Genomic DNA, 17,960 nt, shown 5'->3' on the forward strand with positions numbered 1-17,960 from the left:
GATCCACACAGGTATTGTTCTGCATCACTCATTTCTATGCATGTTGTTTGTTCTTGCCAACAGGTTTGCTGCACAGAGCTTTCAGCGTCTTTATTTTCAACAGCGAGGAGAAGCTGCTTTTACAGCAGAGGTCTGATGCCAAAATCACTTTTCCAGGTCGGTCTCACTATTTTTAAATTCTCCTGCGGTCCCCTCAGAGGCTAAGCAGTATTTATAGGTTTTAACAATCCTCTGTGTCTGTGTGTGTGGTTTTTTTTGGGTTTTTTTTGTGCAGGCTGCTTCACAAACACATGCTGTAGTCATCCTCTACACACAGACAGTGAGCTGGAGGAGAAGGATGCGTTGGGGGTGAGGAGAGCTGCTCAGAGGAGACTCGGCGCAGAGCTCGGTATTCCCATGGAGCAGGTGTGTGTTTCACTTCTGACTTCCACCCACACTGGAAGAGGATTACTAAGGATTGTGGCAAATCTTTGCTTGTGTGTGATCTCCGCATTCCTGTTTCTCCTCAGGTGACTCCAGATGAAATGACATACCTAACAAGAATCCATTACAAGGCCCAGTCTGATGGGGTTTGGGGAGAACATGAGATTGACTACATCCTTTTTGTGCAGAAGGTAGTGCTGTAGTATCTGTTAGATACAAATGCAGTGGATGTAAATGGTGTGCATGACCCTCAAAGCTTTTCCCATGTTATGTGCATACAACCTGCACAGTTCAGTTGAAAAACATTCAAATCTGTAATGGGAAAAAATCTAAAAGACAAAAAATGGACAATAGGCTGCTTGCATAAGCATGCACACATTTAAACTAAAACTTTGTTGAAGCAACTTTTTATTTAATTACAGCATTTACCCTTTTTGGGTAAGAATCCATCAGCATGGCACATCTTGACTTGGCTACATTTGCCCACTCGTCCTTGTAAAAGTGCTCCAGCTGTCAGATTGTGAGGTCATCTCCTGTGCAAAACTTTCACTAAAAGAAAATATTTCTTATCTTGATCTGGATATATGCTTGGGGTCATTGGAGGTGAAAGTCCTCTTCATCTTCAGCTTTCAAGCAGATGACTGAAGGTTTTGAGCCAAAAGCGACTGGTGTTCATAATTCCCTCCACCTCGACTAAAGCTCCAGTTCCAGCTGATAAAAATCAACTTCAAAGCGTGATACCGCCACCACCATGGCAACATGCTTTTGAGAGACTTTAGCATTTTTTTAAAAAATTTTTTTTGCAAATTGTGCCTGGGCTTGGATGTCTTTCTTGGTCAGAGAAGGCTTCCATCTTGAAACCCTGCCCCATAGTCCACACATATGACAACATCCTGTATGTTGTCATATGTAGCACACAACCAGTACATGCCAGAAATACCTGCACATCCTTCAGTATTGCTGTAGGTATCTTGGCAGCCTCCCTTATTGTACGTTTTTAATTATTCATATTTTTCCACACAACAGATCTGTTTGTTTTTCAGTTGAATTGTGCAGAGGTCGAAAGTCGTGTTAATGGTGGGAAAAGATTTGAAATAATTTTTTTGTGGTCTTGTTTTTTTTAACATCATAAAAACCTGGCATTTTAACAGGGATGTGTACACTTTTATATCCACTGCACTCAGTGATTTTTGTTTTAACCTGAAAGGCTAAATCTACCTTACACAGTGTGCAGGCTTGATGTGACAGCTTCAGTTTACCTGTGTAAATAACAAGCCTTGGCCTGAGTTCTGCAGATTTAAAAGAATAGCTTCGTTTAGGAATATGCTTTATGTACACAGGATGTAATCATTAAGCTCTTCAAACTAACTTGTGGCCACTCTGCAGGACACTGATGTGAGGTGGACCTGCCTCAGGTGAAACTGCTCTAATGTGTGTGTTTGGGACTGGCATGCAAAAATTAAAATGCACATATTAGGTGCATGTTAGCTCAGTGAGTCACTGACCACAATCATACAACTGAATATTATCACCTTAAATTTTAAGGTGTTCTACAGATACGGATACAATTTAAAGTTAAGCTCACATTAAACATGTCCAGTTTTTCCTATAATGAGGTCAGCGTATGTGCAAGTAATGGCTCATGACTCTGTATCATATAGAGAGCATCCCTAATGTGGTCTCAGAGGCATACAGCTCTGGGTATGAGCACAGAGGCCTCATGTTTACAAGGTGCAGGCAATATGAGAGAGTACCGGCTTAGAGGAAGCAGGAATGGAGCAAAAGACTACTCCTGAGCAAATTAACTTTACAGACAGCTGTTAGTGTGTATCTGGATTTCATTCGTCTGTGAGTCTGCCTTTTGTCTATCAGTCATGCATCAAAGACAATCCTTTCTTATGCCTCTCCACAGGACGTGGACTTGAATCCAGACCCCAATGAGATCAAAAGCCACTGTTATGTGAGCAAAGAGGAGCTGAAGGAGATGTTGGAGAAGGCCAAGCGCAAAGAACTGGAGATCACGCCCTGGTTCAGTCTCATTGCAGAGACCTTCCTCTTCACGTGGTGGGACAACCTGCAGAACCTCAAACAGTTCATGGATCACCACAAAATCCACCGAATGTAATTATATCCAGATCCGGCTCCTCTTCCAGCATTTCAAGCTCTTTGATTTATGCAGAACTGACATAAAAAATACAGTCGGCTGAGCTGCTGGAGAACTGAAAATAAACCTCCACTCAAGATGTGAGGTTTCCACTAGCTACTTTGGAGAAGGTGTAGAGCTTCAGCACTGTAACGCAAAGTAAAGAATGTCTTAGTCATGTGATCTATAAGGTGATTTATGTAGGTTTGTAGCACTGAGATGCATCCATCTTCACTGTAGATCAGACGTTTGCTGTAGTGCTCACGTGTCATCTTTCAGGCAATAGTTCAGATAAGCTGGGTTCACAGCCTGAGCAGAAGGTGATGTCAGCAGGAAATGTGACACTAAATAAGAACAGCTCCACAAAGGCAGTAACCTATTTTTATATAATAATGTGAAGTGCCTGATTATAGGTCGTTAGCCTGAGGGGATTAGTATCTCTAAGTCACAACTGCTATCACTCTGCATTGTTGACAGTGACATCAGTGAACAAGCTGTATCTTTGTACACTTTTACACAATAAAGTATTTGTGTGATCTTTGCACGAGCATTTATTTTTGAATTTTAGTCTCAATTGATTGATTCACTAATAGCTGAATAATACCTTGACTGATATTATGTGGTAATAATTTCGGTAAGTTGTACAGCTTCTATCAAGTCAAGCTTTTTGAAACCAGACCTCAACTGAGAGGCCAAGGGAGAAATTATACGGTGGTGATTTGGCAATATCATGGGAGATCTGCCCTTAAGTATACTTTGCTTTATCATTTCTTTGCCTCACGGGGGGAACTCACAAAATGAATGTGTTATTCATTAAGACTTAAATCTAGAGAAAGCTGATATGTGAATATTTTTTTTTAGCTGAAATCCTGTAATTGGTGATTCTTGAATCATATTTACTTTGTGGACAGAAAAACACCTTCGTAGACTTTTCTTAATGTGGAACTTTTGTGGAATATTTCAACACTGAATTATCTGCTTTTAGTTTTTAGTTTAGTATTTAACAACTGAAAACATTATGGCAACACTGGGAAGACAAATCATTAGGATTGCGTTGTCAGAGGTGTACGTGTTACCGTCTTAGTCCTCTTTCTGTAGGAAAACTTCAAAAAGCTGACTCAGTTCTTGTCTGAGGTACAGACCAGGAATAACGGAAATACGATCCTCCCACCCACCAGGGAATCGCTCCCAGCTGTAGGTTCCCCTCCTCCTGCTGAACTCAAAGAGCAGCAAAAAAACAGTCTAATGTAGCATCACTCAATATTTCTGTGATTCTTTAAATAGGTTTAAAATGGGTGGGGGAAAAGCATGAATCTTAAACTGGAACTGAAGAAAAATGATAAAAGATATTGAAAAGAAACTCAAGCTGAATAGCACGATGTCTTGGCTTGAATGTTTTGGGGGGGGGGGGGGGGGGTGTACAGAGGAACATTCACATGAGACATAACAAGAAAGACAGGACTGTAAAGGACAGAATAGATGGGGCATAGACAGCTAGGTACTGGGGTGCAATCAATGGAAAATTGATAGCAATAAACTTTATCCTGACATATATGTTCAGCTGCAAACAAACAGAAACATGGACACGTTTGCATTTATATGTATATACATGAATACATTCTCAAATATAAACATACATATGTGCCTGTGCACACGCACACACCCATGCATTTATAAACATATTTCTTCAGTATACACATGTATACTGTTGGCATTAGAAAGAATGCATTTTAAGGGCACTTCCCACTGGCTTTAGTTTGCAGAGTTGATCAACATCCTAAACTAAGCTGTGGAATTAACATAACACTAACATTAGTAGGAACAGAAATGGCTTCAACTTTACTGTGTGCATGAGAAATAAACAGTTTCTAGTTCTTTGTAAGGGTTAAATGATGTTCTGATTTAATTTGTTTGAATGAAATAGGCTTTATTTGCATGCTTAATGCACAATGAAGGCACAGTTCCCACTTCTTTCAGACCACAAAGCAGATGAAACGTGATACATTTGTTTCATTGTAAAACCATATAAAAACAAAAAGGTAAAAACAAACAAAAGAAACATACATGTACATGACTAGGACCTGACCCATTTATCACCCGAACAATGTTAGCTGTTTGCCAATCCTTCAGTATCAGGTAAAGAACTTACGGTAGATATGCCCTTGAAACATGCAGCTTCCCTGTTGGCAGCGCGTATGTTTGGAAAGCCACAAAACAAGCAAAGGTGGGCAGAGTAAACAAGGTAAGAGAAGAACAAACAAAAAAGTCTGCCTATATATCAAAGTATCAGATTATTAAACTCACCAAATATTGTTATCGATCTTAAAAACTACTGTATCAGTCAGACTCTATATATGACTAACGATCAGTCCTGAGTTTGGCTTCTACTGTGCGAGCATGTTTAATACTGATTTATGTTCCTCTTAGTTGTTGGTCCAGTTGAAGGTATGATCCCGTGGTAACTTTGCTAATCTTCATCCAAGTGATAAAGTATCCTAAATGTAGCTGACACAAAACTAGAAACTGGCATTAACATTCCAGTTATCACAATATCATTTCAGAATAATACTCTGGGTTTGGCATTTCATTCTAACTAAACAGAATAATATAATGTTTTGCAATAAACGTGCAATAATGCCACAGCTTTTAGAAGAAGCTCCACGTGCCAAAAACAACAAGAATAAACATGTGGTATGATGCTATCAAAAGATAATCTATATCATTTTACATTTTACCCCCATCCATCCATTTTTTTCCGCTTATCTGGGGCCGGCTCGTGGGGGCAGCAGCCTAAGCAGAGAAGCCCAGAACTCCCTATTCTACATTTTACCTAATTTTTATAATTTGGTTCTGGAGCCAACAAACACGCATTAAAAAAAAATAAATCTATCACACTGCTTTGCAGTGTTTTATCTTGTAAATCTGAATATCCTGTTATTCAGTAAATATTACATTAACACTAAAGCCTTAAATCTTAGTGTGGGTTATCTTGCAGTTGCTTTAGAATTCACTGTAATCTCAAAAGCACCGAGCCTGTTTTAGCATCTAAAAGCAATAACAGATTATTCAACCTAGGAGAGTGATTGTGTAGGATGTGTGTTTTCTTTTATGTCAGTGTGGTGATTGCATAATGTGAGGAAGCTATGAGGTGATCTATAGTTGTTGGAGATGAGATGAGTCTGCTACACAGTGCCTGCAGGGTTGGTTGCAGGGTTGGTTGCAGGGTTGGTTGCAGGGTTGGTTGCAGGGTTGGAGTTGGGTGGACTCAGTTTCATGGTATTAAAAAAATCCACCAGCTGACCTGGTACTTCAGCCAGCACGGTCTTTGCCAGCGCTTCCTTCGGTGCCTGAAGAGCAAAAAGAGTCAAGTCAAAAACAGTGAAGAGGAAAATAATTCTACATGTTTTTAACTGATTCCTTGCACGAGTATTGAACACAGCAAGGAGAGAGTCGTGGAAATGAAGAGAGCTTAAAGGAAAATTCCACACATTTTAATAAACAGTGCATTTCAGATGTTATCTTGACACTTTCTGAGGCTGTAATTATGTCAAACTCCAGCAGAGATGATTATACTTTTGAGGCCGGTGGTAGATAAACATTAATCAAAACCTACTAAAACACTCCTGGACCGATCAAAGATTTGCTCAACTGCTTATCACTTTAACAACAAAGTGCCGCTTTAACAGCGTTACGTAAATAGAGGAATTTTCCTTTAATATAAGTCAGAGCCTTTAACCAGAGCCACAGATCCTCAGTCAGACAGTACGACAGACTTTGTTGTACCAGACTGATGATGAATCGCATGCAGTGATTCATTGTTGCAGTTTTTCGTGCAGGTGAAGGAGAAGTTAGATGAAAGCAGGGTTTATGACTTAAGATTTCTGAGGTACCCCTATGAAGGACTAGGATCTTGGGGAGGCTTCAGTTTCAATGAACTGAAGAAGGAGGTCACTTGCTGAGGTAACTCGGCCAATACGCTTTGGGCAAGAGCCTGGCTGGGCGCCTGAAAAGAAATGGATAAAACAAAGCAAAGAGATAAGCTAAAGCTGTTTTCACACATGCACTGTAGCTCTGCATGTTTCCAGACTTTACACAGGTTGTGGTAACGCATGTGTCTCAGTCAGACTGGACATTAAACGGCCGTCAGCCTCCCAGCTCTCTTTTAACAACGCACTCATGTGGGAAGAGCCCATGAAACCTCCTCTCCTACACCAAACAGCATATTTCACTGGCATGAAATGTAAGGCTCCAGTGAGGCAGCCCATAGAGTGGACTACACGAAGCAGAGACCCAGCATTAGCACAACCAACTTGGGACTTAATGGTGTAAGTGTGGGTTTGCCCCGCCTACACAACCCCACAGTTCACCCACACTTTCCCACTGTGGGCCCACATGGGCATTGTTCTTGGGATGTGGAAAATGTGAGAAGGGACATTCTCTGGTTGTCCTAACATGTTTCCCGCAACATTTCATGTGTGAAAACAGCTTAGATGATTTTTAGGCTGAGGCGCAGGCAATCCCTCACTTTGGATATATATGATTAACTGGTATTGGCTCGAGAAACACTCTGCTCCGTTTAGTTTGTAATTTTAATGTCAGCTTAGAAAAAAAACAAAAAACAAAGTACATGCAATGAGGACAGAAAAATCAGGGGGACACCCAAAGCTAACAGCATCCAGAAACCTGGTACATATAGATATATAACAAAAACTTGATGTTTTTACTGTCACTTACATTTTGAAACTGCCTGAATGGTACAAACTGGACAATGTCTCTCATGGCAGCCTCGCCAGTGAGAGAGCGCAGGCAACCATCGTCTCCATCCAGGAACTCCATGGCACTGAAGTCCGCCCCTCCGACCCCGACGATGATGATAGACATGGGCAGGCGAGATGCGTTGACGATAGCGTTGCGCGTCTCGTCCATGTCCGTGATCACTCCATCAGTGATGATCAGGAGAACAAAGTATTGCTGTGAATCATCAGGACAACAGGAACAAAAAAAGCAGCATTTTTGAGTTTGCCTGCTCCAAAAGCAAATGTTTTTGCAAGGTTTTCAAGTTGAGTGCTAAGACTTTCACACACTATGATGTTACTGACCCGATGACTAAACATATAAATTTGTAGACTGCACTACTCATGACATTACTATTATCTCTTACTCTTCAGTGCAGGCTCATATCCCATGTGGAATATCGCAAATGCTCACAGAGTTGTACAGTAAAAGGTAACCTACTAGGCTCATATCCTTCTACTCCATAATGTTATTCTTGGACTTTGCCAGAGTAGCTTTGCATTATTCACAGCATAGAACAACCCCTATTTATCTTATACCAGCCCTTGGTGCTAGAGCAGGGCGATATGACCAAAAATATTTATCACGATATACATTTGAAATTTTGCAATAACGATATAACTGACACTAGACAAAATGCTTTACAACTCCACAACTTTATTAGTGCAAAAAACCCCATCAATGTTTTTTCACTTAAACAAGCAGCTGTTTTTTTATGTGCATTACAGTCAGTGTTGGGAAGGTTACTTTTAAAATGTATTCCATTACAGATTACAGAATACATGCCCCAAAATGTATTCTGTAACGTATTCCGTTACGTTACTCAATGAGAGTAACGTATTCTGAATACTTTGGATTACTTAATATATTATCATGCTGTTTACAACTACATGAATGTACTATTGCTGTGATTTATTACTGTAACTGAAGGTCCGCGGCTCCGAACCGTAGTAAAGGGACCTCTGGCTAATACGGTGGGTTCTGTGTCGGCTTGTAGCTGAAAACTAGCTTTACTTTGTTGTCTGGGTCACTTTGCTAGCGAGAGACAGAGAAAGGCGTTGAAAGGCTGCTCCAACGGAACTTATTGTTTTTGGAGGAAAACGCGAACACGGTGTACAGTCGAGTCTTAATAGCTTACTTACAACTGGGCTCGTCAGGCACTCTTCTTGGCTGCAGTGGTTATTATTATATTTACATGCTTCCAGCTCCCGTTTTTGCTCGATGACAGCTGGTACTTTTCCTTTTTCTCCCTCCCTCGCTCACAGACACATAACGGGTATGGCAGTCCATTCTCCCTGCAGCACGGACTACACTGCCCATGATGCTACATTCTTTAGAGCTATACCTATAGCATTCTGCCTATTAGCTTAGCACAACAACAACAACTGCGCTCTCTCACCCAGGAAACACGCAGCTAGAGAGCGTCACCCTGTAACCATGGCAACCGTAACGCTGCCGCCTGGAACAACAGAACGTAGCTGTCAAACAAAACCCAAACAGTCCTGACCCGCGACAATATGAAACAGGGAAGTACCGCCGTGTAATCCATTTATTTCAACAAAGTAACTGTATTCTAAATACCACCTTTTTAAACGGTAACTGTAACGGAATACAGTTACTCATATTTTGTATTTTAAATACGTAACGGCGGTACATGTATTCCGTTACTCCCCAACACTGATTACAGTTATATGAAAATTTAACAGTGCAAATTCCTTGCTGACAGTTTAACCAAAAGGCATTTCCAGTGGAAATTGGCCGACATATCCTCAGCATAACCATGTATAATATCCACAAAACTTAAAAAGAGGTTATACACACACACAATACGGTAATATTATGTTGAAGCACAGTATGTATCACTTCGCGGGGCGCCTAACTACGACAGCCGTAATGCTCCGACAATCCATCAAGCGGTGCGGGTTCGTAGCTTAGCAAAGTCGTACTAAAACATTTGAAAGGTTTTCGATTTTATGTACCACATAAAATCGTTTCGAGGTCAGTAAACACAACCAGAATTCATACATAAGGCACACGGGGGTATAAGGGGCACTGTCGATTTTCAGAAAAATCAATGGATTGATTTTAAGTGTGCCGTATTTTCCAAACAACACGGTAATAACAACGGCCCGCTAGCATGCTCTACCAAAAAACAGAGCTTTGTTGTGTATCTGACGGACGAAAGCTAAACCAGTTCCACACCACTGAAGTTGCAGCATTTTTATAAACCAATTCTGGTTCATCTGTTTCATTTAACGATCCACTTTCGCTCTTCTCATTCTGCGTCGTCGCCATGTGCGTATGTAAACATAGGCACTGCGCATGCGCGTTTTACCCATATTCTATCGTGATATTTCATTTTCCTGTCGTTGCCCAAAATTACACCGGTATTACTGTGAACGGTATGATATAGCCCAGCCCTACTTGGTGCAGTCCCTCAGTTCATCCACTGGGTGGGGTTGTATGTTAAGCATGCATCAATCTCTTATTTTGTCAATTGTAGATGGTCCGCATGTTAAAGCATTAAATTAAATTTCAAATATGAAACTAGCCCTTGCCTACAGTGAGGGAGCTGAAGAGGTGAAATACTCACAGCTGCAGTGGTCTGCTGGAGGGCTTGCTTTGCAAAGCGGGCCACATGGTTGATAATCGGGGAGAAATTGGTGGGACCGTACAGTTTGACTTGCGGCAGGCAGCTTCTGTAGGCTTCAACCACACCTTCAATACCTATACACACCCATACAGACACCATTGATTAAACACACTACAAACTGAGAACTACAGTGTACTAGGGTGCATGTGTATAGTAAGTAATGAAACATCAGCTCCACTGCATTTATCTGTAAACACACCTGCACAATATGGATTTGATGGGTTGAAATTGAGCGGAAACTCATGGGAAACCTGTCACACAATAGAATATAACAGAGAAAAATCAGCAAATTAGAGCAAACATCACAGGTTCACAGTGTGATCTAACAATGTCACAGCACAATCTACAGTATGGTAACAAACAAAAAACTGTCTTATGTGGTGTGGAAATGTCTCATTTCATATAAACAGAAACTTTACCTGCCATGTGGGTGGAATCTGGGCTCCAAAGCCAAATGCAGGAAACATCTTATCACTAAACATGAAAGACAAACCAAAAGCTTATTTGAATTATGAGCCATAGATTGCATTGCCAATAAGTTGATACAGTTATCAGCCAAGTTAAATGAGTCCCTATCATACAACTCTACTTAAGTAGCTTTAAATGTCTCATAGTTTACACTAATAATATCAGGTATGTGAAATATATTCCTACCTGTCATAGTCCTGGATTACATTACCCACTGACCAGATTGCAGTGAGATACTCATTAACACCCTGGGGACTAATGTAATGCAGAGACTGGGGTGACCGAGGATCCCCGTTGGAACCTGTGAAGTCAACGGCCACCTATTGGCAAACATGCAGGTGAAGCTATAGAAAACCTTACTGCAAAGATGAATGAATGAAAACGGGAAAGAAACAGAGAAGACGAGACTCACAGTGAAGTTAATCTGACAGCCTCCCATAATATAATCCAAGAAGGTATACTCCTTCACCACCTGGAACAAATATACTGGTCATCAAGTCAGTTTAAAAAGCAAAAACAAAACAACAACAAAAAACAGTATCACACCTGGCACAGCTTTACGCTCACAACACCAGAGTTCTTGTAGCCTTTCTTCTTCTGTTTCTTTTTACTGTTGATGCATTCAAACTCTGCCTGCAAGAATAAAACCACAGTAAAGGCCACATTCTGTTGCAACTTCAGAGATCAGAGGGCAGTTTTAGCCATCAACTCAAACACAGTGTAGAAATGTTTGAGCTGCCCACATATAGAGATTGAAAATGTGACGTCATTCAGGGGTAAGACCGCAAAGAATTCTGGGAACTCGTGGCAAGAGGTACTAGCGCACGCAGGCTTTCAATTGAAATCAGTTATACGGCGATAAAAAGAAACACAAAAAACTGTCAAGAAGCTGTTGTATTATTAACTGCAATAGCCGGTCGCATGACAGCCACGGGAAGCCGACGGGTAAAGAGATCGGTTGTTATCGGATTACGTCGTTGAAGAGAAATTGTTTGAGCCATGTTTCCGAAGTAACAAAGAGGCGACGGATGGCCTGGATTACAGCCATTCAAAGACTAAATATAACGTCCCAGAACACTCCAGCTCACACGTTAGTCTGCTCCAAGCATTTCCACAAAGGTCAGTCTTCTGTTGTAGTTAATACGTCATTTTTCATAACATAATTGGTGATATAGGTTACAAGCAAGTCTGGCGTTGAACAGAAATTGTGGCGCTATGCTCCTTTGTTTATTGTGCATAAATAGTGAATTGTCCTGACACAATATTGTGTTTCGCTTCTGTTATTACCATGGTACATTGACAAAAACATATACTTTTATTCACAGGGTAAAACAGTTTTTTGTATCACTAATTGCCCAGTACGATTACAGCATACAGTATTATTGTCACTGCTACATTTCTGTAATGCGAACCAGAAATTATTTCCACTACTAATTAATTACCGTTGAGCTCAAAGGTCCTATTAATAAACGGTTAACGAATGTGTATTTATGAAGACGATTTGTGAGACTGGTAAACTTATGATACGTACGATGGTCTTTCGTTCTACACGGTGCATTTCATGGTTCTGTACCCATCCGTCGGTAAACTGTACTTGGGCTTGTTGCAGTGACCTGAAGTTACTAAACTTCATGAGTGTATGCACTCACTCCAAGAACCGTATAATTATAAATATGAGCGTGGTGAAAGTTGGGCAGCACGCTAACGTATTTTGTCCACTCTGTGTGCTTGTAAGGGTCTAACCCTTTCACTCGTTTGATTTTTTTCCTCGTATCTTTTCTTTGACTTTTCATCAAGTCTGTCTTTGTACGGACCGGCATTGTTCTCCTTCGTTTTGTACATAACTTTTGGGGGGCAAAGAAAAAGCAAGAATTTATTGGAACCGGAGAATGAACGTTTTGCGGTGCTGCAAATGCTTGCATTTGATGCGGTACTTGGATTGTTTTGCCACGAGTTCCCGGCATGCAATGCGCGAAAGTCACGTGGTCTGTCAATCTCTATTGCAGTACTCTCATACCGGAGAAGTGTGTGAGGCTTCTTGGAGGCGTCTCATTGTCGTCTCAAAGACTCCAATAAGATCATGTGACCCGTCATTGTCGTAGTCGTAACACTCAACCTGAAAACGGGCAAAAACATTTGGTCATGATCGAGTTAAACTGGAGGGGAAAATCTTCCATTAAGGGTCAGTTCACCCAAAGTAGAAGTAATAAATAACCAGACTTTGCTAAGAATACTTTCTCTATGGAAATGGGATTATTCTCAGTAACTGGGAGGCCTCTGAATGAAAACTAAAACAATCTGCAGTGCTGGATGCCATTATAGACAAATGAGAAAAGATTTGGTGAAGTTCCTCTCTGCAGACAAACAAAACAGAAGAAACAAACAACATGCAAAGGTAACACTCAAATGAACACTTTGTACTCCACGTGTTCTTGAAGAGAGGCGGACAGTAAAATGACTGGACTTGTATGTGTTGCTTTTTACGAATGGTAAACTTGATAAAAGTGGCGAGCACCTTGCAGAGACACCGCCTTGTTCCCAATCTGCTCCTTTCACGCACACATCACACAGGAAACGATGGAGAGATGTAAAAATACAAATACTTTGATTCACAAATAACTCACTTGTCCTCTATGGTGGGAAAGTGCTTCCTTCCTGACATGTTTGCTTCAGAGGTTAAAAAAAAATATCATCAAGCTAATTTGTAACACGCTAGTTACTTTGTATGTTTTGAAGTACCACTTACTCCGACAGCTCTAAAGCAGAACAGTGAATTTGAACTCAACAAGAAAAATCAGAGTGATTGTAGGTGCCCAGTGGATTGAAATCATTTACTTACTTTTATTGGCTTCTCCATGTCTCCTCCACAGAGAGACTGCAGAGGGATTCGAAACGGCCTCCATGTTGGATTCAAGTTGTTCTTCACCACCTGAGAAAAACAGTTCATCACAATCAGATACTGCAGAATACTACAAGTCCAGTCGGTCTGGTTTAGTCAACATGTCACTGGAGAAAACGTCAAATATGCTCCTTTTATCTCATCTGTGGTTTGTTGATGCTGTGTCACCAACTGGTAGGCTGACATCTTAATAACAACAACGCAGCTACAGTTTGTTATCCAACAAAGGAAGTTTTAGTATCAGAAATACAGTGAGTTCTTGATCAGGTGCTGGGGAGAAAAAATGTTTTTTCCCCTCTGGAGCTTATTTGGTCTCAAACAAGAGCGCAGTCCTTCCAAGAAAGAAAAGCTATAAATACACCCTCACATTTGGATCAAAACCGGTTTTCAGTATTTGAGAAACAAAGCACAGGCTTAAGTTAATGCCATGACTCACTGAACAACAACAATATAGAGTCTGGAGCCTGACTCTAAAACAGAGTCAACCCCCTTCTCAAAATGCCAAACTTCAAAATTTTAATTAACAGGTTTACAACCTGGTACAGAAAACTGTTTGTATCAGGCTCTCTAGCTTTTATAATCACTCACCTGTTTGGTTAAGACTTAAAGTTGGGGTGTGGCCTCTTTGACAGGTAGATGAGAAGAGACAGCCTAAAGCCATCTGCTACGCCTCACCTCCACCAAATCCAGTCACTAAACTGGAGTGTTCTGCTGTTAGTGCCTTATGGAACATTGTAATTGTATTATCAGATAAATAATACATCGTGTTGTGAGGTACACACTGCCAAGAGAGACATGTATGTAATTCACCGGTAATTAGCAGCTATGTGTGTCTGAGCAGCTTGCTAACTAAGCTAGTGTTAGCTAATAATAATTGTGCAAAAGCTATGTTTGACAGTTACACCATCAGAAGTTCCTCTTTTCACCCTGAATATTGAGGGTGAAGAGAAAAATCACTGTTCCTCCATCAGAGAAAAGTTAGAGATAAGGAGAAACTTTGGTCTTCTGCAGATAGTTTTTTCGCCATGACTGCCATAATTGATGGGTCATTGCTTTTACTTCCCACATCCTTCTTTCTTCGTGAGTTTATCCACCTTGATGAGATTCCCAGTTTCAGACACACTGAAGCATCCGCCAGCATAATATTCCCACCACCATGTTTCACTGTGGAGATGATGATGATGATGATCTTTGGGTTGTACGCCTCTCCATTCTTTCCCCAATCATAAGAATATTGAATTGATACTTCTCGCTGTAGCTCTTGACACTCAGAAATGCTGTGATAACTTTGCACATCCACCTCCTCCTCTGTGAGCATCAACAATTCTTTTCTCAAGTCTAAACTGATTGCTTTCATTTTTGGCACGACGCTTTCTCCAGTAACAGCTCAAACCTCTCCTGATGTTTTTATACTATGTGTAAATTTAAAGATAGTCTTCCCCTCTTCATTTTACAACCTCTGAACATTAAATAGCTAAATCACATCATTGCACAGCAATAGTCTGTGCTACAGCTCAATGAAAAGGTCCGTTTATCAGGGTAATAATAATATTGACCCCGGTCATTTTTCTGGAGTAATTCTGTTATTGTGTGCAAACAGAAATAATGTGTCTTCCCAAAGAAAACTAATATATTTAGAAGTAGGGCTGTTCGATATAACGATATATATCGGATGACGATATAAAAACATCTATCGTTTCATTTTACGCTATCGTTTGTTTTGTGGTGTCACAAAATAAACTGTTTACGGCAATATTTTTTCATTGTTTTGATGGTCACTGTAGTGGCTATATTCATTTCTTAAAGTTCTCTCTTTCTCTTATATTTAATATAACCACACTACGGACGGACAAGCGCCTGTTTTTATGCGCTATGGTTAGCAACAACGACAGTAAAACCATTGCGTGTCCGCTTGTTTATGTTCCACATTAACCTTTCACAATAAAGCTCAAGATCCTGTTGAGACTTTTCAAAATAAACTGAATCACGTGAAAGAGCAGATTATTTATATATATACTCACAAAGAAAACGGCGGCCGTTACAACTTATGTCTAAAAATGTATCGTTTCATGCATATGTTAAAACACTCGACTCCAGCTACATGACGCACAGCTGGAAACACTTCACGCAAGTTGAGCTGCCCGAGATTCACAGAATTTACAGAAAATGTTAAATTTTTGTGATTTATATCTTTATCAGGACGATAGAATTATTATATCGGGATATGAGATTTTGGTCATATCGCACAGCCCTATTTAGAAGTGCCCTGTTAAAAAAACAAAGCACTTGGTTGAATTTTGATCATTTTGTCCTCATCTGTGTATCTAGTTACAACTTTTAGTTCTGTTATTTGGTATCTTTTGGATAGGCAGGAGCAGTGTAAAAGCTTTGTGTTCACCTCTGTTCTGTGAGCCAGCTGCCAGCCCGTTTCTGTCTGCTTGTAGAACTCCAGGTAGGGGTCGGACTTTCCAAACAAATCCTGTGTACGAAAATGAATAAAGGGAATGAGGTCAATAATACCTAAAAATGAAAGAATGAATTTAAGGGTTGACGCTGTATCAGCCATACCTTGTTGTCTAGTTTTCTTGCTGCCACTTCAAAATTCACCACCCTATTGTCTTTTATTTCCTCTGCATTGATCTATAACACAATTAAAGATAAATGACTGAGCCAAAAGCAAAACAACACCATCCAACTGTTTATCTGCAGCTTTCTGCATCACTCACTGTGATGGTCCCTTTCCCTGCTGGCGATTTGTTCTTCAACACAAGCGGTCTGGTCAGTTTCTTACTAGATACAACCTAAAAGCAAGCAAAAAAACATGCACTTTGACAAAGACAATTAGCCACAGCAAACGAATTTGAATGAATAGGCTCAGAATGAAGACAAGAGAATAAATGAGTAATACACAGCAGACTGCAGACCATTAAGCAAATGACAAATCAGGCATAATGAACACATGAGGTCACTTTACACTGATAAGAGTCGAACCAGCAACTGCTTATCAGGGATGTTAATGCTTCATCTGCAACATGGTAACACTGTAGTGTCCTCTTACAGCAAAGTATAAGTCCTACCAGTTTTGCACCTGCAAAATCTTGTTTACTTCATTTAACAGTAGTGAATTCTGAAATGTTGAACACTGAAAACCTTCAGCCTTACAGAAAGAGGAAAAGAGAAGGAAACCTTACTTGGCCCAGGGTGCATTCTAGTTCACCCAGGAAGTCATCGTCAGTCAGGTCAATTGTCTTGTTGTCAATGTCATAAACCCCAAACTTCAGCTTTTGCACTATTTCAAAGTAGTAGTCAACGACAAACTTCTTGGAAAACTTTGGGCTGAGACAATTCTGGACTTTCTCTGTGCGACCCATCTGTTAGAAAAGATGGCATCAGTTAGTCAGAGAAAAATTAGTGCTGTGAACTCTTCACAAAGCGGTAGTTTGTATTGAGACACACAGTGAGGAAACAGGAAATTAAAACTATCCCTTCAGGGGGCTTTTAACACTGTTAACAATTAACACTGCACTGTAGCTTTTCTCCTACTACAGTGATATAACCGATTGCACCTAGAGAACATGTGGGCTTTCCAATATCCTGTCTTATCAACTTTCCAGAGAGACTCTTAGGAATCCATCTGTTCCTTTTAAAGTTAGTATGGAATAGAGGCTTATGATGGTGGGTTTGACACTCAAATCATTTAGACCTGCTAAACAAACTGACCTCATACCACTGAGAATCAGAGCTGTTCATTAACAGGACACACAGGGGGTCTGACTTTGAGCCGACGTCTTTGTCCAGGAGGTTGTCACAGGACACAGTCAGCTCCACCTTGGTTACACACTGGGCAGCCATGTCAAACTGGTAATAAACTGGGAAGACAACAACATAGAGGTGTTTTAAAAAAAAAAGCACATTGCACTACATAGTACTATAAGGCCTGATTTAACAGTAAGCGGCTGTGGTAATGTTTAGTGAAGATCGTCCTGAAATACTGACATGTTTGCGTTTGTTTACGTAGGTATACAATTGTGACGCTACTGTTAGCCCTCCCAGCTTCCCTCTAAATGAAACCATTCGTGCAGCTAGGCAGTGATGTTGTTCTAACACACAGACTGGTTTGTTTTGGTTTTTGTTTTCGGGAGGATTTTTTTTTTGCTTCGACATTACGTTTAACTATTAGTGGTCTAATGTTACACTATCCCGTTATGACTAAGGTAGCCAATGAATTCACTTACGTACAATGCTTCTCTGCTGCACAGTGTCTTGGAAAATGTGACACAACCATTAATGCAGTGCAGAGGGTGTGGAGCAGAAAAGCTAAAGAGCACGTTAGACTGCTCGTAGGCTCACAGGGCCAATAAATGCTAACAACTGACAACTAACTAGGTTAGCTGGTATACCACGTCAACTTCCGCAAAATTAGTATTAGCTAGTTTAAATTCAGGCTTACCTTTGAAAGTGTGAGACGCGTTATGGGACTCACGGAAAGAAAATATTGGCTAATATAACCGACACTGGTAACACTCCCTTGGCACAGTGCTCCTGTAAGGAAAAGTAGCTCCCGTCCGCTTAATCTCGAA

At 40.5% G+C, this 17,960-nt stretch overlaps 2 protein-coding genes across 5 annotated transcripts in view; one reads left to right on the forward strand and one right to left on the reverse strand.

The window, feature by feature from the left end:
* The window catches only part of idi1 (isopentenyl-diphosphate delta isomerase 1), a 6,000-nt gene extending 2,892 nt beyond the window's left edge, over nt 1–3,108 (forward strand). For all 3 annotated transcript variants that reach the window (XM_006806368.3, XM_006806366.2, XM_006806367.3), the window contains exons 4-7: nt 64–156; nt 275–405; nt 510–614; nt 2,336–3,108. In XM_006806368.3, coding sequence (XP_006806431.3) covers nt 64–156; nt 275–405; nt 510–614; nt 2,336–2,548 — 542 coding nt within the window. In that variant the 3' untranslated portion in view covers nt 2,549–3,108. The remainder of the gene's footprint in view (nt 1–63; nt 157–274; nt 406–509; nt 615–2,335) is intronic.
* Nucleotides 3,109–4,211: 1,103 nt separating this feature from the next.
* On the reverse strand, nt 4,212–17,960 carry LOC102792527 (copine-3). Of its 2 annotated transcripts, XM_006806372.3 has the most exons (17): nt 17,831–17,960; nt 17,101–17,249; nt 16,572–16,751; nt 16,107–16,181; nt 15,949–16,020; nt 15,779–15,859; nt 13,321–13,410; nt 12,499–12,597; nt 11,028–11,114; nt 10,894–10,953; nt 10,668–10,801; nt 10,433–10,487; nt 10,213–10,264; nt 9,954–10,087; nt 7,301–7,537; nt 6,457–6,569; nt 5,777–5,913 (listed from the first exon to the last, which is right to left on the reverse strand). In XM_006806372.3, the coding sequence occupies exons 2-16, from the start codon at nt 17,230–17,232 to the stop codon at nt 6,459–6,461; spliced, it is 1,599 nt and encodes a 532-aa protein (XP_006806435.2). In that variant the 5' UTR covers nt 17,233–17,249; nt 17,831–17,960; the 3' UTR covers nt 5,777–5,913; nt 6,457–6,458. The 2 variants fall into 2 exon arrangements, with proteins under 2 accessions (XP_006806433.2, XP_006806435.2); XM_006806370.3 differs by lacking the exon at nt 6,457–6,569 and having other exon boundaries at nt 4,212–5,913.

Source organism: Neolamprologus brichardi, chromosome 9, assembly GCF_056152115.1.
Source record: "Neolamprologus brichardi isolate AB-2024 chromosome 9, ASM5615211v1, whole genome shotgun sequence".
Taxonomy (NCBI): domain Eukaryota; kingdom Metazoa; phylum Chordata; class Actinopteri; order Cichliformes; family Cichlidae; genus Neolamprologus; species Neolamprologus brichardi.